Source organism: Corythoichthys intestinalis, chromosome 1 (genome assembly GCF_030265065.1).
Source record: "Corythoichthys intestinalis isolate RoL2023-P3 chromosome 1, ASM3026506v1, whole genome shotgun sequence".
Classification (NCBI taxonomy): domain Eukaryota; kingdom Metazoa; phylum Chordata; class Actinopteri; order Syngnathiformes; family Syngnathidae; genus Corythoichthys; species Corythoichthys intestinalis.
Genome location: NC_080395.1, coordinates 71043967 through 71066055, shown reverse-complemented (window position 1 = coordinate 71066055; position 22089 = coordinate 71043967). Strand labels below are relative to the sequence as shown.

Sequence of the window (22089 nt, the reverse complement as noted above, 5' to 3'; positions counted from 1 at the left end):
AATTAAATAAAGGTTGTAGATTGAGCGCAAACCAGTCCAAAACCTGGTCTAAATGCAACATCGCCTAGATTTAGTCAGCGTACAAAATAGGGGTCTGAGTTTCTTAACCTTTACTGAACCCCTGAGGCTTACTCACCGAACTCCTGGGGTTCAATCGTTTCAGCTCTGTAACCTGTGCGTTTGGTTTATAACATCCGTATACTGTTCTTTTACAGCAATTCCTAAAATTATTTTCTGTTCACCAGGTGCTTCCTCCTGATGTCCTGACTCGTGTGAGTGAATATGTGCCAGAAATTGTGGAGTTTGTGAAGAAGATTGTCTCAAATGGCTTTGGGTAAACAACAGCATGCCACTGTTTCTGTTTTGTAACTCACAACTGTGATCATTTGATTGTTTATGATAGAAGGTAAAATGATGTTTTCAGGTATGAATCAAATGGCTCTGTTTACTTTAACACTGCAAAGTTTGATGGAAGTCCACAGCACTCCTATGCCAAACTTGTGCCAGAAGCGGTTGGAGATCAGAAGGCTTTACAGGAGGGAGAAGGTACATGATGACATGTTTGGGATAAGAGCAATAGATTATTGTTACATGGTATACTGTACTATGAAATAGCTTGTTTAAATATCTAAAAATAACCATTCTCAAAAGTATTTGGCACCCCTGCAATTCTGTCAGATAACGCTCAATTTTTCCCCAGAAAATGACTGCAATTAAAATGCTTTGGTTCTAATATCTTCATTTATTTTGCTTGCAATGAAAAACACTGTTACGTGCCAACGGCACCATAACGGAGAAAAAAACTTGGCCGGGCGTGGTACAAATGATGGCGCTGAGCGGGGGTTGTAGCAAACAGAAAAAAACAATTTTATTTCCAACCAAAAATCAAAATATGCAAAAGCAAGCAGTTACAGAAAAATAATAACTGAACCCAAATTGTTCAGCTGGCAGCAGGCAGTATCCAGCTCCCGTCAGGCTGGCCGGCCAGTCTTATATACAGAGCTGATGACAATTAGCAGCAGCTGGGCGACCTGGGGAGAGAAAATGAGGGAGAGTGACAGAACTACGGCCTAGTGCCGTAACACTCCCACCCATAAAATAAACGGTCACAACACGACCCCATAAGCCCAGAACCCAGGAGCACCCCCTAAAAGCAGCCAAGCAGCCACCAGAGGCCGCAACAGGCACACCTAGGGAAAAAAATAAAAAATAAATGAAATAAACCCACGTATCCCCCAAGCGCCACTAGTCACCAGACCTGGACAAGGCATCGGCCACAATATTGTTCACACCCTTCTTGTGTTTAATCACAAGGTTATAGCCCTGTACTAACAATGCCCAGCGCATCAGCCGTTGGTTATGGTTGGACATCCTCGCCAAAAACACCAGGGGGTTGTGATCTGTATAAACATAAACAGGACAATGAGTAGAACACACATAAACATAGAAGTGCTGGAGGGCCAACAGCATAGCAAGGGTCTCCTTCTCAATGGTGGAATAATTTAGCTGATGCTTATTAAATTTAGCAGAGAAGTAGGACACAGGATGGAGAACTCCAGCACCGTCATCTTGAAGCAAAACCGCTCCAGCCCCGACAGAGCTAGCGTCGACCTCGAGGCTAAAAGGTTTCGAAAAATCAGGAGCAGCCAGTACAGGAGCACTGCACAGAAGTGACTTTGCTGCTTGGAAAGAATATTCACACCCTTCAGACCACACGAAGGGCACCGACGGGCTACACAGAGCAGTAAGGGGAGCGACCACCACCGAGAAGTTCTTACAGAAACATCGGTAATAGCCCGCAAGCCCAAGGAAACGGCGCAACTCCCGCCGAGTGGTCGGAGTCGGATACGCCAAAATTGCCTCCACCTTGGCATTTATCGGCCGAACCGTACCATGACCAACCACTTTCCCCAAGTACGTCACAGAGGCCTTTCCGAATTCACACTTTGCCAGATTTAGCGTGAGGTTCGCCAAAGCTAAACGTTGGAAAACCTCGGCCAGTGTAATCAAGTGGTCAGTCCAGGTATCAGAGTAGACCACAACATCATCCAAATAAACACTGCATTTGGCAACATCACCAAGAACCAGCTGCATAAGACGTTGAAAGGTGGCAGGCGCATTCCTCATGCCAAATGCCATAACAGTATACTGCAAAAAATGATCAGGAGTGACAAAGGCAGAGATATCAGATGCTCGGGGTGTTAAAGGCACCTGCCAGTAGCCCTTTAAGAGATCAAGTTTAGTAATATACACAGCAGGTCCAATGCCATCAATGCAGTCTTCCATACGCGGCAAGGGGAATGAATCCGGCACAGTAACAGCATTCACTTTTCTAAAATCAGTACAAAACCGGGACGTACCATCAGGCTTAGGAACTAAAAGGCACGGAGAGCTCCAGGGACTGCGGCTGGGCTTGGCCAACTCATTATTTAACAAGTAGGTAGCCTCTTTCTTCATGGCTTCACGCTTCTCGAAAGGGCACCGATACGCATGTTGTTTAATAGGAGCAGCAGAGCCCACATCAATGTCATGCTCAAGGACATTGGTCCGAGAAGGAGTGTCTTTAAATAGTGACGGGTATGACCGCAGCAGGGCCACAATGCCCTCACGCTGCTCAGCAGGCAGATAAGACAAATGAGACTCAATACTTAGCATATACTCTGAATTAGTTAGCCTGCCACACAGATGAGCAGCACATGGCACCTCCAAGCCCTCCTCCCCCGATGGGCATTCAAGGGTAACCGCTGGTCCAGATGACGCTGTTAAAGTCGCAGCCATCGAACACCCTCGCTCACGGAACGGTTTAAGCATGTTAATATGACACATCCTAGTTTTTCTCCTACGCTCAGGAGTCAGGATAAGGTAATTTGTGTCAGAAACCCTTTTATCCACTACATATGGGCCAGAAAAACGGGCAGACAAGGCAGAGCCCACTGCAGGAAGCAACAGCAAGACCTTATCCCCAGGTTGAAAGTGCCGCACCACAGCTTTCTGATCAAACCGCGCCTTCATCTTCGCTTGCGTAGAAGCAAGGGCATCCTTAGCGAGTGACGTAGCCTGCTGTAGCCTTTCTTTGCACTTTTCCACAAAATTTGACACCCTAACCTTAGAAGAGGGCGGCGAGAGAAAACGTTCCTTAAGAACTTTTAAAGGACCACGGACGTTATGTCCAAATACCAATTCAGAGGGACTATACCCTAGGGACTCCTGAGTGGCATCCCTGATCGCAAACAGCACAAATGGTACTCCCTCATCCCAGTCTTTTCCGGTAGCAAAGCAAAACTTGCTTAACATAGACTTTAACGTCTGATGCCAGCGCTCTAGGGCCCCTTGAGACTCCGGATGGTAGGCACTAGAAACAGAATGGGTCACCCCAAGGGACTGCAGTGTCTGCTTAAAAACCCTTGACAAAAAATTGGTGCCTTGATCAGTCTGCACCACTCTGGGAAGCCCAAAGAGAGTAAAGAATTTCAAAAGTGCCTTAGTAATCGCAGGGGCGGTGATTTGGCGCAAGGGCACAGCCTCAGGGAACCTAGTTGAAACACACATAACAGTTAGCAAAAATTGATTTCTGGACTTGGTCTTAGGCAGTGGGCCAACACAATCAACAATAACATGGTCAAAAGGCTCACCGACCGCAGGCACCGGGTGCAGGGGTACTGGTGGTACAACCTGGTTTGGTTTCCCCACAGCCTGGCAGGTTGAACAGGTGTTACAAAAACAGACCACATCCTTCTTCAAACCTGGCCAAAAGAAGTGTTGTAAAACCCGATCATATGTTTTAGCAATGCCAAGGTGCCCAGACCAGAGGTGCTCATGAGCCAGCGATAACACATGTGGTCGATAGTCTACAGGGACCACAATCTGAAAAACTGTCCGCCAGTCCTCTGACCCAGTCCGGTTACCGGCCCTAGGAACCCACTTGCGCATCAAGATGCCATCCTCAAGAAAGAACTGTCCTTTCCCCTCCTTTCCCAAAACGGAAAAACATTGAGACAAGGTTTTATCAGATTCCTGAGCTTTAATAAGGGCATCACTTGTCAGTGGGGGGGACAGAAAGGAGACAGACATGGGCACCACACAAGGCTTCCCCACATTAGCATCCCCAATATGGCTACGAAAGGGGACCCCATCCTCCCTAAACATAGGAGCCAATATAGAATCACCCAAATCCACTTCGCCCCCCTCCGCCAGCTTTTTCGACTGCGCTCTTGTCAAAACACTGACAGTAAACACATCTGGGTGTCGTTCAGCTAACCAGTCGTGGTCAACGTCAATAGGGAAGTTGACCACTTCAGGAGAAACGTACACTTTTCCCCCAGCAACGTCATTTCCCATAATGACGTCTACCCCCCCAACAGGAAACTCCTCACGAACAGCTAAGGGAAACACTCCACTCACCAACGGAGACTGAATACAGACCCTGTGTAAAGGAGCTGGCACATATCGCATCCCAATACCCCTCACCACAGCACTGGAATGACAGTCAGTGGCGGGGCCCAGAGGCAACACCCCGGAGAGAATGAAAGACTGAGACCCACCGGTATCCCGCAAGACCCTAACACTGCGCCTGGCACCTCCAGGGACTGACACAACAGCCTCAAAAATAAAAGGCTGAAAACACTTGTCAGGCGCGGAACCAGACTGCACCACAGGAGGACTAAGACCAGAAACTGGACCAGCCTGCATAAGTCCAACGCCCTTCGGACTCAATGATGGCTGCTTTCGTTTCAGCACCTCACAGTCAGCCACCAAATGACCAGGCTTACGACAATAAAAACAATGATAAGGCCTTTCCGACCTAGAGGCAGAAGGTGAGTATGGCTGCGACGGGGTTTCAACAGGGACAACCTTAGCCCCAGAATCATATTTAAAAACAGTCTTATGTGTAAGAGTGAATTCGTCCGCCAAAACAGCAGCTTGTTGTAACGTGGGCACTTTCTGCTCATTCAAATAAACGTTAACACGTTCAGGAAGACAGTTCTTAAAATCCTCTAACAAGATGAGATCACGCAAAGAAGCCAAGGTAGCTACCTTACTGGCCGAGCACCACCGGTCGAACAACAAGCCTTTTTCCCGGGCGAAATCCACATAAGTTTGTTCAGCTGCTTTCTTCAGCCCCCTAAAACGTTGTCTGTAAGCCTCCGGAACTAGCTCATAGGCCCGCAATATTGCACTTTTCAACGCATCATAACTTAAACTATCAGCCACCGGAAGCGAAGCGCAAGCGTCCAAAGCTTTGCCACTAAGCTTGCACTGTAACAAAATGGCCCAAAAATCCTTTGGCCAATGCAGGGCGGACGCAATGCGCTCAAACGCACCGAAATACGCTTCCACTTCCGCCTCGCGAAAAACAGGCACGAGCTGAACGTGCTTAGTCACATCAAAAGAGTCCGATGACCCCACTGAAGCGGGTCTCCCCGGGCTCAAACTGCCGCGCGCCTGTAGTTCTAATCTACGCATCTGCAACGCCGTATCAGCCTCCAGCTTTTTTAACTCTAACTCGGCCTCCAAATGCACCCGCTTCAGCTCGACCTCACGTCGGAGCTGAAACTCCCTCTCCTTCTCCTCCTTTCGAACCCGTAATTCGAGCTCCGCGTCCAACTGGATCCGTCTCAGCTCAAGGTCACGTCTGAGCTGAAACTCTCTTTCCTTCCCCTCCTCCGGGGAGGAATCCACCGGCCCGGCAAACCTATGAGGCTTATCCTCCATGCTATCCGCAGTCCGATCACCCACAGGAGGTAGCTGCACCTCCGCGCTCGCCCCGCGATGCACCGGAGAAGTCACGGGATCGCCGGACACAACCGAACCCAAAATCCCCTCCCTCAACAACACAGCGCGCAGCGCTTCCCGATACTCGCTAACGCGCAACGCCGCCGAAACAGGAACACCAAAATGCTCAGCGATCGCAACCAAATCGCCCTTCCTACAGCCGTCAAACACCGCCACCGCAGGATCGGCAACAAACGCTTCCAAATCAAAAGAAGCCATCACCCACCACAAAAAAAACGCCGAACCAAGACAGCTGACGCACACCGGAATCAGCCGGCCCACAACTAACCACACAAAAAATACGACACAAAACCCGAACCAATCACACGCGCGAAGCCACGCAACTCGCCCACCCACAAGAAAAACAGCCAACCAACAACCGGCAGACGCACCACGCGGACCCCCCAGCAACCTATCACACCCCCCACTCGCCTATACTATCTTCTGAGGCTTGCCGGGCTCGAGGCGTGCAGCCCCCGCCAGAGAATCCACTCCGCCCAGGATTCGCCCCGAAAAAAACAAACTAAAACAATAAACGGATGCCCGAAGGAATGGCCGAGCAACTCGGCCAAGCAGAGCACCCCCCTACCTACGCTGGGAGACCCAAGCGAGCGTCATCCACACCAGAACAATCACAGCCGCAGCCCGCGCACACACAACCCCACTAAAACACCACACCTCACCATACCACGACTCCAAAAAGGACGAGCCCCCAATTGTTACGTGCCAACGGCACCATAACGGAGAAAAAAACTTGGCCGGGCGTGGTACAAATGATGGCGCTGAGCGGGGGTTGTAGCAAACAGAAAAAAACAATTTTATTTCCAACCAAAAATCAAAATATGCAAAAGCAAGCAGTTACAGAAAAATAATAACTGAACCCAAATTGTTCAGCTGGCAGCAGGCAGTATCCAGCTCCCGTCAGGCTGGCCGGCCAGTCTTATATACAGAGCTGATGACAATTAGCAGCAGCTGGGCGACCTGGGGAGAGAAAATGAGGGAGAGTGACAGAACTACGGCCTAGTGCCGTAACAAACACAAAAGGGAATGGGGGAAAAAATCATTATCATTTTACACATAACTCCAGAAATGGGCCGCACAGAAGTATTGGCACCCTTTGAAAAATCATGTGATGCTTTTCTAATTTGTGTAATTAACAGCACCTGTTACTTACCTGAGGCACATAATAGGTGGTGGCAATAACTAAATCACACTTGCAGCCAGTTAAAATGGATTAACGTTGACTCAACCAGTGTCCTTGTGTGTACCACATTGAGCATGGAGAAAAGAAAGAAGACCGAAGAACTGTCTGAGGACTTGAGAAGCAAAATTGTGAGGAAGCATGGGCATTCTCAAGACTACAAGTCCATCTCCAAAGACCTGAATGTTCCTGTCTACCTTGCGCAGTGTTATTATAAGTGTAAAGCCCATGGCACTGTGGCTAACCTCCCTAGATTTGGACGGAAAAGAAAAATTGAGGAGGGATTTTAACGAAAGATTGTGCGGATGATGGATAAAGAACCTTGACTAATATCCAAACAAGTTCAAGCTGTCCTGCAGTCAGAAGGTACAACAGTGTCAACCCGTACTATCTGTCGGCATCTGAATAAAAAGGGACTCTATGGTAGGATACCCAAGAAGACCCCACTTCTGACCCAGAGACATAAAAAAGCCAGGCTGGAGTTTGCCAAAACTTACCTGAGAAAGCCAAAAACGTTTTGGAAGAATGTTCTCTGGTCAGATGAGACAAAAGTATTTTTTGGGGAAAAGGCATCAATATAGAGTTTGAAGGGAAAAAAACGAGGGCTTCAAAGAAAAGAACACGGTCCCCACAGTCAGTCATGTCAGAGGTTCCCTGATGTTTCTGGGTTGCTTTGCTTCCTGGACTGCTTGACCGTGTGCATGGCGTTATGAAGTCTGAAGACTACCAACAAATTTTGCAGCATAATGTAGGGCCCAGTGTGAGAAGGCTGGATCTCCCTCAGAGGTCATGGGTCTTCCAGCAGGACAATGACCCAAAACGCACTTCCAAAAGCACTAGAAAATGGTTTGAGAATAAGCACTGGAGACTTCTAAAGTGGCCAGCAATGAGTCCAGACCTGAATCCCATAGAACACCTGTAGAGAGATCTGAAAATGGCAGTTTGGAGAAGGCACCCTTCAAATCTCAGAGAACTTGAGCAGTTGGCCAAAGAAGAATGGTCTAAAATTCCAGCATAGCATCGTAAGAAGCTCATTGATGCATACCGAAAGCGGTTGTTCGCAGTTATTTTGTCTAAAGGTTGTGCTACCAAGTATTAGGCTGAGGTTGCCAATACTTTTGTCCGGCCCAATTTTGGAGTTTTGTGTAAAATGTATTGCTGTCAAAAATAACGCTTATTAACGCGTTAACAAAAATCAATTTTAACGGTGTCATTTCTTTTCTCGCAAGATTAACGTTCATTGTGACCAAGTAGACTTGTAGTTTTTATAAACTGTGGCCACTGTTTGCAATGTGAGGGGAAAAAAAGGTGTAACCCTGAAACAAAACAATAGGCGCGCCACACGCATGTGCATGATCTTGCCTGCTCAGTCGCTGTGAAAGAGTAGGCTGTTTGAGTGAAACTAAATGGAAACGAAAACAATTCTGAACGGAAAGTTTACTTTCAAAAAGTTGCAAGATGGATCGGTTGGCAAGACAAAAGTACGCACGCGTTGGAGCAGACAAACACAGTCACGCTCAGTGGAGATTACTGGACGTCCCTCAGTAACGATAACTACCTCAGGGTCATAGCACATTATTTTGACCCACTGTGGGAACTTCAGTCACCTACTTGGACTGTTATGAAGACAGAAGAGAGGCACTTCAGCGACGTCGTTGCAGCCTATTTCATGCAAGTAGCCAAAGACTGGAACATTGAACACAAAGTGGTCTCACTGACCACGGATAGTGCACGCAACTTGATTACTGCGGCCAGACAGCTTCCTTTTGAACACTTGCCGTGTATCGCACACTGTGTGCACCGAGCAGTCACGGTTTCTTTACACAACAGCAAGAGTCGCTCACACAGGAAGTGTCAATATGTCACACTGCTGTTGCCATAGTGTGCACTTCCTGTGGGTGTGGTATTACAGTATAAAAGGAATCTCTGTGATGTCTGTGTGATTATATATGCTGAGAAGCACACTGAATAAAGTGTTGTTCCATTCAAGTCTCGGCCATACATGTACTTAGATTAAGGAAGTACATGACAAAAGTGGCGACGAGGATGTCTGGACCTGCGTCAGCTCAGAGGTGCTGTTTTTGGAGTTTGCTGCGGGTCGCGGTGCTCCAAGGGACGGACTGCGCCAACCTCAGCTTCCACGTCGTGACTTTGTGGGGAGGAGGACGAGGGGAGATTTCAAAAGGAGCGTGAAGGTGCTCGAGAAAGTTGCTTCAACCCAATAAACCTGGCATTAAAACGTACAGGAACATCGTGGAAACTCTTAATGGACATTTTTCACCCAAGCCCCTTGTGATTGCAGAGAGATTCCGATTTCACAAGAGAAATCAGGAAGAGTGGGAATCTTGTCACTATGTTCGTAGCGGTGCTGCGGAAGCTGACTGAACATTGTGAGTTTGGTGATGTTTTAGAAGACACATTAAGAGACAGATTGGTATGTGGACTGAGAAATGAAGCAACACAAAAGAAGTTACTCTCAGAAAGTGGACTGACATTAAAGAAAGCATCTGATGTAAGCGTGGCTATGGAAATGGCTTCAAAGGAGGCTCAACAACTGAACATTACGAGCAGAATACACCAAGTGGCAGGTACCCAAAGCAATGTTGCTGGTCCCTGTTTTAGGTGCGATAAAACAGGGCACCTTTCCTCCACCTGCTAGTGCAAAGAAATGAACTGTCATAATTGTGGGAAGAAGGGTCATGTTGAGCGTGCCTGTCGGAAAAGAACAAGCACAGACAAATATAAGGAAATGAATGACAAGAAGAAAACAAGGAAATATGTCAAAGCAGTAGAGAGTGCGTCTACTTCCGAAGATGAAAGTGACGTGCACACAGTGTATGTAATGAGCGTGGACGGGAAGTCAGGGTGTTACTTGGTCACACCAAAGTTAGAGGGTCACCCAAGTCAAAATGTAAATAGACACTGGATCACAGGCATCGCTGGTGTCGTACCAAGTCTATAAACAGTGTTTGAGACACCTTTCATTAAGACCATCAGACACTGTGTTCAACGCGTACACTAGACACAGAGTACACATGAAAGGAATGACTGATATTAGTGTGCAATACAATGAGCAAACTGCCCAACTTTCAGTGTATGTCACAAAAGGGAATTTTGCTTCCATCATGGGATGACTGGATTAATGCACTTCGTGTAAATTGGCTAGACGTTTGGCAGCTGTCAGACGGTTCTTCACAACTACAAGTCATCCTGGACAAGAATGATGAGGTTTTCCGTGAGGAATTGGGCAGCATAAAGGACATTACAGTGAAATTGCACATTAAACCAGGAAGCAAACCTGGTTTTATGAAGGCTAGAACGGTGCCGTATGCTATTCGTGACAAAGTCGCGGCTGACTGAGATGCGTTGGTCAAAAGTGGTGTTTTGGAACCAGTCACCACCAGCGAATGGACGTCACCAATTGTGCCGGTTCCGAAAAAGAATGGCGGAATTCGCACATGTAGCGATTTTAAAGTGACTTTGAATCCGGTGCTTTGTGTGGAGCAGTACATGCCAACGACGAGGAGCATCTTCGCAACCTGGATGCTGTCTTAAAAAGGCTAAGGCAGTATGGTCTTCGAGTGCGCAAGGAAAAATGTGAATTGTTGAGACCATCGGTGGAGTATTTCGGGCATGTGATAGACCACGAAGGACTACACAAGGCTCCATCTAAGACAAAGGCAATTGTGGATATACCCGCCCCAGGAAATGTGAGTCAGCTTAGATCTTTTTTAGGTCTATTGAACTATTATGGACTGTTTATTCCCAATTTGGCATTGCTTCATAAACCATTGCATCAGCTGTTGTGCAAAGATGTAAAATGGAAATGGACGAATGAGTGTAACAAAGCTTTTCGAAATGCGAAAAACGCCCTGATTTCATCAGAGGTTCTCACTCATTTCAACCCTTCATATCCAATACAGCTGGCATGCGATGCTTCACCCTATGGGGTGGGTCCTGTCATCTCCCATGTGTTCCCCAACGGAGATGAAAGACCAATTTTGTTTTGAACTTCCTTAATCTAAGTACATGTAAGGCCGAGACTTGAATGGAACAACACTTCTTTATTCAGTGTGCTTCTCGGCATATACAGTGGGGAGCACAAGTAATTGATACACTGCCGATTTTGCTGGTTTTCCCACTTTCAAAGCATGTAGAGGTCTGTAATTTGTATCACAAGTTCTCTTCAACTGTGAGGAACGGAATCTAATACAAAAAAACAGAAAATCACGTTGTATGATTTTTTTTAAAAATTGCATTTAATTGCATGAAATAAGTATTTGATACATCACAAAAATCGAACTTAATATTTGGTACAGAAACCTTTGTTTGCTATCACAGATACCAAACGTTTCCTGTAGTCCTTGACAAGGTTTGCACACACTGCAGCAGGGATTTTGGCCCACTCCTCCATGCAGATCTTCTCCAGAGCCTTCAGGTTTTGGGGCTGCTGTCGGGCAACACGGACTTTCAGCTCCTTCCATAGATTTTCTATCGGGTTCAGATCTGGTGACTGGCTAGGCCACTCCAGGACCTTAAGATGCTTCTTACGGAGCCACTCTTTAGTTGCCTTGGCTGTGTGCTTTGGGTCGTTGTCATGCTGGGAGACCCAGCCACGACCCATCTTCAGGGCTCTCACTGAAGGAAGGAGGTTGTCAGCCAAGATCTGGCGATACATAGCCCCATCCATCCTCCCCTCAATACGGTGCAGTACAATACGGTGCAGTCGTCCTGTACCCTTGGCAGAGAAGCAACCCCAAAAAATGTTTCCTCCTCCATGTTTAACGGTTGGGATGGTGTTCTTGGAGTTGTACACATCCTTCTTTTTCCTCCAAACACGACGAGCCGAGTTTAGACCAAAAAGTTCAATTTTGGTCTCATCCGACCACATGACCTTCTCCCATTGCTCGTCTGGATCATCCAGATGGTCAGTGGCAAACTTCAGACGTGTCTGGACATGCACTGGCTTCAGCAGCGGGACCTTGTGTGCGCTGTAGGATTTTAATCCATGACGGCGTAATGTGTTTCCGATGGCTTTCTTTGAGACTGTGGTTCCAGCTCTCTTCAGGTCATTGACCAGGTCCTGCTGTGTAGTTCTGGGCTGATCCCTCACCTTCCTCATGGTCAGTGATGCCCCACGAGGTGAGATCTTGCATGGAGCCCCAGAACGAGGTAGATTGACCGTCAACTTGAACTTCTTCCATTTTCTAATAATCGCTCCAACAGTTGTTACCTTCTCACCAAGCTGCGTGCTTATTTTCCTGTAGCCCTTCCCAGCCTTGTGCAGGTCTATTATTTTATCCCTGATGTCCTTACACAGCTCTTTGGTCTTGGCCATTGTGGAGAGGTTGTAGTTTGTTTGTTTGAGCATGTGAACAGGTGTCTTTTATACAGGTAACAAGTTCAAACAGGTGTAGTTACTTCCGGTAATGAGTGGAGAACACGAGGGGTTCTTAAAAAAGAACTAAGAGCCGAAATATTTACTCGTTGGTAATGTATCAAATACTTATTTCATGCAGTTAAATACAAATTTATTATTTAAAAATTATACAATGTGATTTTCTGGATTTTTGTATTAGATTCCGTCCCTCACAGTTGAAGAGAACTAATGATACAAGTTACAGACCTCTACATGGCTTGCAAGTGGGAAAACCAGCAAAATCTGCAGTGTATCAAATACTTGTTCTCCCCACTGTATATCACAGAGACCTCATAGAGATTCCTTTTTCACTGTAATACCACACGTACAGGAAGTGCTCACTATGGCAACAGCAGTGGGACATAAATATGTCACATATCCTCCCCCCTTACATAAAATGTCCCAGAAACGAACACAAAAACCTCCTGTTTTTCCCCCATTACTTATAAATCCAATCTATCAGGCCTGTCGCGTGCAGGATAACGATGTTCAACAGTCACTTCAGATTTTCCACTTGTGGAAACTGGTTCCGATACCGTTTCAGGTTCCGTTTGTGCATTTGTTGAATTAGACACAATTACAGCAGGATTTTTTGGGTTTGACACATCCGGTAAGCTAGACATTTCTGGTGTTTTTGGCACATCCAGTAAGCTAGACATTTCTGGTATAATTACACTGCTAGCATCATCACAATCCATAGACAGTTCTGGAGTAGTGTCTGGCGTTCCCAACAATTGATCCACATGGCGACGCCAAACACCATCACCTGTCTGAACTGTGTAGGAAACAGGCCCAGTTTGAGCAATGATGGTGGCAGGGGACCACTTTTCCTTACTCTGGTAACTCCGGCCCATAACAGAGTCACCAGGTGTAAAAACTCTGTTCTTGGAATGCAGGTTTCTGTACTTGACATGCTTCTGTTGATCCATTTGAACAATCTCGCTCAGGGTTGGTGGTTTTAGAAGATCCATGCCAGGTAGTATCTCTCGAGAAAACATTAGGCTCGCTGGCGATACCTTGGTAGTTGCATGCACAGATGTCCGGTATTTGAGGAGAAATTCGTGTAGTCTCTGATGGAGTGTACTTTGCCCTGGTGATGCTTTGAGAGCATGTTTGAGGGTCTGCACAAACCTCTCTGCCAAGCCGTTGGTTGCCGAGTGATAGGGAGCAGACTTATTGTGTTGAACCCCATTGGCTTGCAGGAATTCAACCATTTCTTTTGACACAAATTGGGGCCCGTTTTCTGACACGAGTTGTGCAGGGGCTCCGAAACAACTAAAAATTACCCCTAACTTCTCAATTGCCTTTTCCTATGTGGTTGATTTCATGATAGCTACCTCTGGCCACTTACTATGGGCATCGATAGCAACCAGAAACATTTGATTTTCAAAAGGCCCCGCAAAGTCAGCATGAATGCAGTGCCAAGGGGTCTCTTCGATCTGTTTATCCAATCCTGGCCACCAAAAATAACTTCTCGCCATTTCTTTCGTTTTAACAATACCACTGTGACCTGCATGCAGTTGCGCAAGCATTTTAGCACGCAATGACTGTGGCACAATCACACTCCTCCCCCACAGCAAACAACCCGATTGAACAGAAAATTCCCACCTCCTATCCATAAAAAGTTTGAGAGCGGTGTTCTCACACGTGGTTTGTCCTTTAATTACCATGTCCATGACGACTGACAGTTCGGGGTCGTTCCGAGTTGCACGTTTCACTTGCGACGCTGAAATTGGTGCCTGTTCAAAATTTCAGAAATAGAATATGTCCACTGAGGTAGGTTCATGTTTTGTGACAGGAAGCGGCAACCTCGAAAGTCCATCAGCATTGCAATGCAAATCAGATTTACGATACTTGATGTCGTATGAGTGAGCTGATAACAAAAAAACCCACCTCTGAAGATGTGCAGCAGCCAGTGAAGGGCTTCCTGCATGAGATCCCATCCTCGTTGCCACTTTTCTTATGTACGTCCTTAATTTAAGTACATTAGGAAGTGTCAACTATATGGAGTAGTACCCATGAAATGATCAAGCGCGTCCAGTGGAATACGGGACCTCTGAGAGATGGGCTGGCCCTACACTCTACCAATGTCACCATGCCAACAGCTACCAAGCTGGAGAAAATGAGGAAGCGCGAAGCTGCGTTGGAGCAGTGCAGGTAACTCAGTTTGTCCATGTCATGTGCCAATCTGTTAATTTAATCATCAAAGTAGATATGTTTCAGAACAGTAATGTTACAGACAGTGTGTGTCCATATACTACTGATACGTGTGTGAGTGAGGGAGCTCTATGTGACTTACAACACTGAAGAGCTTCTTTATATTATTGCAGGTACGTGTCTGAACTTGATGACCCAAGTTAGATATTGCATTGAGATATTGCTTCAAATGTGAATGACTGCTCAAAGTGAGAATATTAGTGCGAAATATAACACTACATATTGTTTTCAATAAAAAAATTAATTGCACAAAGCAAGCCTATCCACTTTTCCATGTTGATAAGAGTATTAAAATAATTCAAGGGACATTTATAATAGATAAAAAGTTGTGATCAATGTGCGATTAATCGCGAGTTAACTATGACCTTCGTGCGATTAATCGCAATCAAATATTTTACTCGATTGACAGCACTAGTAAAATGATAATGATTTTTTTTGTTCCTTTTCTCTTTTGTGTTTTTTTCATTGCAAGCAAAATAAATGAAGATATTACTACCTAACCAGGGTGTAGGTTTGGTCTCAACATTGGTAGGGACAATATAACTGCATAACCTGCATGTACACTTTTTGCTCGGGATGGAACATACCGAATAGTTTGGGTGAACGGGGGTCAAGGCTACATTTCTCACGAATATGAACCTAATTAATTGATATGCTAAATCAGGGGTGCTCATTACATCGATAACGATAAACCAGTCAATCGCAACGCTAGTGTGGGTAGCTCGCGGCACCCCCCACCCCCCAAAAAAATATTTTTTAAATGTACATAGTTAATTATGATTATGTTGTGTTGTGTGAGCAACATATGAGGTTATGCAGCACCCGTCTCTCTAAGCAGCTTCTTGCTCATGTTTTTCTAGTTCTATATAGTTTCCAGAAGAGTTCACAACAGTTCTCAAAGTTTAATTAACGTTAACGATAGAACACACAAACAGAAGGACACTTCTCTCTGAGCAGCTTCCGACTCCAGTTTTGCAGGTCAGAAAGTTCACACAGTTTAATGTTATGCTAACTGTGATGCAGGTCTCACTTTCAGTAGTAAAATTAGTGGTGTGTCCCCCACCTCCACAACATTGGTGTCTTTTTAAGTTACTTGCAGTGGCTGCTGCTGGACGAAAAAAAAAACATTCTAATATCCCTCCTCTTTAAATGGGGTGGAGGAGGCGGCATGGTTTTTGACATGTATTTCTTCGGGGCTGTGCGAGTGTTAACGTGCGTGTGTCGGGTGTGGCTGAAGCCATCAGCCAATGAAATGTGCGTTTGAGGGGGAAATGGATCTGCATATTCAGCTAGTGAAAAGGAGTAAATGTAAGTAAGTGAACACAATGAATATAACTCACTTAATAATGGTAGGGTCAATTCTATCCTTGCAAAATATGGGTAGACAATTTAATTGACCTATATAACTGAACTCATTGTATCATGCATATAAGGTTGCTTAAAAGTTGGTTGGGACAATTTGACCATCCCGAAAAGTTTGTAATGTTATGTCCCTACCGTCCGTATGCAAACCTACGCTCTTGATACCAAAGCATTTGTAATTGCAATCATTTTCTGAGCGAAATTGAGCATTATATGACAGAATTGCAGAGGTGCCAATACTTCTGGCCAGTAATGTTAAATGATACATTTCTTCACTTATTTAGTTTTTTTTACTGTCTTGTAGGTGACCTGAGCATTTCTGCTGACAGATTAAGTGAGAAAATTTCCCCTAATGACTTTGCTTTGTGGAAAGCATCCAAGCCTGGAGAGCCTTCGTGGGACTCTCCATGGGGAAAGGTAAATTGGGAATTGTTTCCTTTACCCCTTTCTAATTGAGCAATTTTAAATCCAATTGATTCGAAGTTTGAAGACAATCAAGACTTCTTTTAAATGTCTGAATAGGGCAGGCCTGGCTGGCATATCGAGTGTTCGGCCATGGCTGGCTCCATCTTGGGGGAGTCAATGGATATTCACGGTGGGGGGGTTGATCTAAGATTCCCCCACCATGATAACGAGCTGGCTCAGTCAGAGGTAAAACGTCAAAACTTTGTATCTATTGGTTAAAAAGGTGGTCAGCTGCTGGCACAAAGGACTGACACGCTGCATGTAGCAAAGATCTGTTCAAAGAGATCCATTTTGTGCTGTTGTATTTCCTAGGCTTTCTTTGAGAATGATCATTGGGTCCGTTATTTCTTGCACACTGGTCACCTGACAATTGCAGGATGCAAGATGTCGAAATCTCTGAAGAATTTCATCACCATTAAGGAAGCCTTGGCAAAAAATACAGGTACATCTTCTTGTTAAAATGCCAATTTCTATGAAGTATTAATTTTGGAAACTAAGCATAAAGAAAGAAAGAAAAAAAAAGAAAAGAAAAAAAAAACAGTTCTGCTGAACCAAACTACTAGAGGAGTTCCAAAAAATGGATTATTACATGCATCGCGATTTGACACGTGACGATTCGATTACGATTCATAAAGGTTCAAAAACGATGATTTTCACTCATAACTTTGACAGCCGCTCGTAGTGAAACGAAATTCAAAACACGTCTGCGGCCTGGACACTGTTAACGGACGCACGCACAACGTTATGATGGATGCTCCCAGTTACTGGGAGAAAGATTAACTCCTTTTTAAAAGACTGGAAAATAAATTTGTGTATGAGACAGTTGCGCGACCCGGCGGTCGTGCTTTTGTGTTATTTTTTAGAGTGAGAGGGGAAAAGAGATAGTTTGTTGCTCCTTGTCTTTCAGATGTCCAGCTGTAGTTTTAAGGCATTTTAATTAAAAAATGTCATGAGTGTGTTGCTAAGACCTGTGTGCATCTATAACAGGCGAGTACACTAACCCTCTTGTACTGTTTAGCCTTTATTGTTGTTTTTGAGATGTTAATCGTTAGCGATAAGCTAATTAGCAAATTAGCTAACGTGTATTTCATATGCAGAACGTGTAAAACCATGATTAAGTACAGCGGTAACAGTACAAACATGCGAAATAGTACAGAAATCTGTTGTTTCGGGAGAGAGAGGGAGAGAAGAAACTGCGCGCGCTGTAATAAGTGTGTGTGTGGCGGTGTCGAGACCAGTTGTGATGTCCACCTGTCACTCCAAGAGGTACACAAGGGAGGTAACAATGTGAAAACAAAGTATAAAGAAGTCTTATTTCTAAAGACACTCTGTTTGTGTCCAGAAAATGTGGAATTCATTCCAGTAGTGTAAATTTCATTGTATTGTTGACAGAAATAAGTACTCCCTTTAAAATGGTTAATGTTTTTGCACTTTCTTGTAAAAAATAAATAAATAAAAAAAGCAGCTTAAGGGAAGCTTTTTGATGTATGGGCATTTTCAATCTTTCCTGTTGAATCATAAGGATATTTTAAATAAAGGACGTAAATTTGTTTGGCTACTTTATTTACCAGTACTGCATGATGCATTGATAATCGCGATAACCGCGATCATAGTCAATATCGCGATCATCGTTCAAAAATCGAATCGTAGCACCCTTAATCGTAATCGAATCGTGGGGTGCCTAAGATGGCACACCCCTGCAAACTACGTACTTAATTAAACAAGAATGATACATTTGTATTTATTAAGTGGATGCTTTGTTTTGCTGTTTAGACACCAATGCCACCCAAGATGAAACTGTTGTAGCTTTGTCTTGGATGAAACTATTTTGAGACTTGATTGACAAAATATAAAAATAAAAGGAATCGATTGTAACTGGATTCAAAAGACCTAACGCCGGGATTACAACGGATACGGAATGCTTTCCCAGGGTTCCTGCGGGTCCTTAAAAAGTCTATAAATGTCATCAATTTAAAATATGGATAATCAAGGTCTTAAATTGTCGTAAAGTGCCTGTGACAGCAAAAAGCATGTTTATTTAATATTTTCCGTGGTATTTTATGTTCCTGAATGAAATGGACATTGGATGTGTGTGGAAGCGATCGATACATTTGTTTTTTTTTAATCCCGCGCCATGAAAATGGGCGATTTATTGGATTGACGAGGATTGCGAATGTGACGTCAGTGGTATAGTCATCTTCAGTACACAGCCTACAGTATGCAGAACGACTGCAGATTCTGTTTATTTTGCGGATTGATTCATTTATTTTTTTGCATTACGCCAGCCAAATGTGCTGCAGAAAAATTTTGCTGCACCAGGAAGAGGCGTGTGAGCCTTTTGGGTTTCAAAAAGCCAGAGATTTGGCTAAACAATTTTGACAGCTGTGGGACCATTGGATTTACGAGGAAATGAGTAAACATTGTGTTTTGTATTACGTCAAATATTGGGATTAGGCATGTGCCAGTATGAGATTTTGACGGTATGATAACCATAAGCAAAAATACTGCGGTTTCACTGTATCACGGTATTGCAATTACAGCTCTGAAATGTGTTATTTTGAGATGTATGGCTTAAATAAATATTGGAGAGATTGAAACAATGACATTTTGCAGCTCTCTTTGTCGCATTTTCCTCATTCTGAATCTTCCCTCTCAGTGGGCTGAATTCTAAATCAGCTGAAATCGTGACCCTACCAATGTCATCCTCCAGCTGGGGATGCTAGAGCGCTATAATGACAGGCGGGTGTAAAAGGCAGATTAAAAGACTAATTTGTCGTCATCTGCGCTTTGCCAAATAGTTATATATAGACTGGTCTCAAAATATGATTGTAATTCCCATAAAAATGTTATTTAAGCCTTTTTTATCCCGTCACAGGCACTTTCAGCCTGTAGTGTCCTTTACCACACTTGTGCTTGTTATCTCATGCTCTTTGTGAGACCGATTGAAGTTATTTAGCTAATTCATAAAAGATGTTCTCATAACAATTGTCTTTGACATGTTAAGGATCTTCAAAAAGAAGCTTTTATTCTGAATTAGAAAAAGTTTCACAACTCTTCCTCGTTGTTATTGCAGCTCGGCAGCTTCGTCTCGCGTTCTTGATGCATTCGTGGAAAGATACTTTGGATTACTCCCCCAACACTATGGAGTTAGTAGTCCAGTACGAGAAGTTCCTGAATGTATGTAATACAGGAACAATCAAATCAATGTTTATCTTGATGATTATTTTTTTCTTTTATGTATTGTTTCTTTTTTTGTACAACAGGAGTTCTTCATGAATGTGAAAGACATTTTGCGTGCACCTACTGACATCACTAGGCAGTTTGAAAAGTGGGATGCAGCAGAAGTGGCGCTGAACAAAAGGTAGACTTTATGGCTTGTACATCACATTCCTGTGGTTCCTAATTGGAATTAAGTTGTGCTGTTCTCATTTTTTCCTATAATTGTAACTGGCCCTAAAAATGTCTTTTTGGGGCTTTCCTGAAAGCCAGAACTACAAAACTGTAGGTTTTATTTCATTTATTTATTTACGTAAAATAAGATAAAAATTCAGAAGGCATGTCTTTGTCGGTGTATTATACAGTGTTACCTCTACTTACGAATGTCTCTACATACAGAATTTTCAGGTTAAGCCTAGAGCTTTCCCGACTAGTCGACGTCATTGATGACGTAAATGCGTCGACAAGCACAACATCCCGTTGACGGTTACTGAAGGGTTAAAAAAATATATATGCGTGGAAAGTTGAGAATGTCGGACGCTCGGTATGCAAGCGTGGAAAGCGGAACAAAGCCAATAAAGAGCACCAGAGTGGCCAAAACATTGACTTATTTCAACGAAACAAAGGAGGGTACACTGTTGTGTCCTGTCTCTTCAATGCCAAGCTTGCATACCAGGCTGCAAGTGGGCCGTAAATGAACACCTAAAACGCAGTCACCCAGTTGTAATTTTGGAAGACGACAGGAGACGACAACCTGGCTGATCATAAGCACATCTAACTAACGAACGACATGTTTTATTGAAGTTGCTAAGCCTGTCGCGATATGCAGTGAGTCCATTTATCCCACGGTAAATAAAAATGAGGGCGGTAATTTTCACAGCTGCGTTTTATCGCCGCGTGCGTACATGCGTTGGTGTGTGCGTGTTGATGGCATATTAGACTCCAGTTCCTTTCACAGATGTTTATTGGTCATCAACACGCCGTAGATTTAAAGTTCAGACATACAAAATAAGGAAACACATCTATATTAAACACTGTTAACGTTAGCATTGCTACATTGAGGCTAATGGGGAAGAAAGACAATCTACTTTAGCCTGCTATAAAACTTTGTCAGTGTTCTCCAAAATACAAACTTGCGGCTAAAAGGTGAGGCTTCAAACATGAAAAATAGCTGGTTAACAGCATTTGCAAACAAACAAACAAAAAATCTATTTCTGACACCACATGCAATGACGAAAAGTTTTTTTTTTGCGGAGTGTAAAGCTTACGGTTTGGGGTTTAGTGAACTTGCGTCCGTTCTTGGAACGGATTAGGGCATTTACGTAGAAAACGCGCCTCTACTTACAGAATTGTCAAGTTAAGAAACTACTTCCAGAACCAATAAATTTTGTAAGTAGAGGTACCACTGTACACAAAAATTGCATCTCAAAATCTGAAACCGTGGCAAAGTAGAGGTAGTCCCTGTGTTATGAACAAGTTTCGTTCCTGGGCTGGCGACGTAACCCGAATTTCAGTGTAAGTCGTAATTAACCCTTTAAGTACCCCTACATTTCCAAATAACTATTAAAAAAAACAACTACACGTCATTGTACGGTCCTCACCAAGACGCTGGAACTAAGTCCTAGCTCAGTGCTTCTCAATTATTTTCTGTGACGCCCCCCTCAGGAAGATGCAAACGCTTCGTCCCCCCCCCCCCCCCCAATTCTCTGTAAATAGGCTATATACATATATAAATTTGTCTAAAATTTATTACAAGTTTAAAAAATGTAATTATTACAAGTACACCTCTGCATAGCATTGTCCTCGTTCACACAAAGTAGCGTAGATAAACTTACAATTAAAGATCAACGATGATATCGATTACCTATAATTATCGTGCAATAATGCCAATTATGACGTCACACAGATAATCCAGATTTTTAAAAAATTCAACCAATAATTATATACTTAATTTTGGCTCCAAATGTGCGCAATATTTTTCATCCTGGGCAGTTAAAGTAGTTTTGCCCAATTCTGCACTGCCGCCTCCTCCCTCTGAAGCCCCTGTCACATGAGTGACTCATTACCTATTCTGCTCCGCCGCATCGACCCTGTGGCATGAGTGACTCGTCACACGACGTGGTTGAGGCAATTGGATATAATGGCGGCTCTGTCACCAGCGAGGATGTTTTTCTCTGTGTGTGAAACAAATGACGCTCTCGCCATCTGCAAAACATGCACTGCAGAAGTTCCACGAGGTGGAAAGGACGCATCCTCATTCAACACCATTAACCTGATCAGCCATTTAAAGCTGCATCACAAAGATTTTTGGAATGAATATGAGGCTGCGGCTAGCGCGAAGGCTAAAGCTAATGTAAACAAACTTAAACTAAGCTAAGCTACGGGGCTTGTGACAATCAAGAGACACTTTTGACGGCTCGTTTCGGGCAGCGCCGCC

The 22089-nt window shown here is 44.2% G+C and overlaps 1 protein-coding gene across 2 annotated transcripts in view; it reads left to right on the top strand.

The window, feature by feature from the left end:
* The window catches only part of LOC130917108 (cysteine--tRNA ligase, cytoplasmic-like), a 48773-nt gene that overhangs the window by 14903 nt on the left and 11781 nt on the right, over positions 1 to 22089 (top strand). For both annotated transcript variants that reach the window (XM_057838199.1, XM_057838206.1), the window contains 7 exons: positions 246 to 334; positions 425 to 546; positions 16276 to 16388; positions 16494 to 16622; positions 16749 to 16878; positions 19510 to 19613; positions 19700 to 19797. In XM_057838199.1, coding sequence (XP_057694182.1) covers positions 246 to 334; positions 425 to 546; positions 16276 to 16388; positions 16494 to 16622; positions 16749 to 16878; positions 19510 to 19613; positions 19700 to 19797 — 785 coding nt within the window. The remainder of the gene's footprint in view (positions 1 to 245; positions 335 to 424; positions 547 to 16275; positions 16389 to 16493; positions 16623 to 16748; positions 16879 to 19509; positions 19614 to 19699; positions 19798 to 22089) is intronic.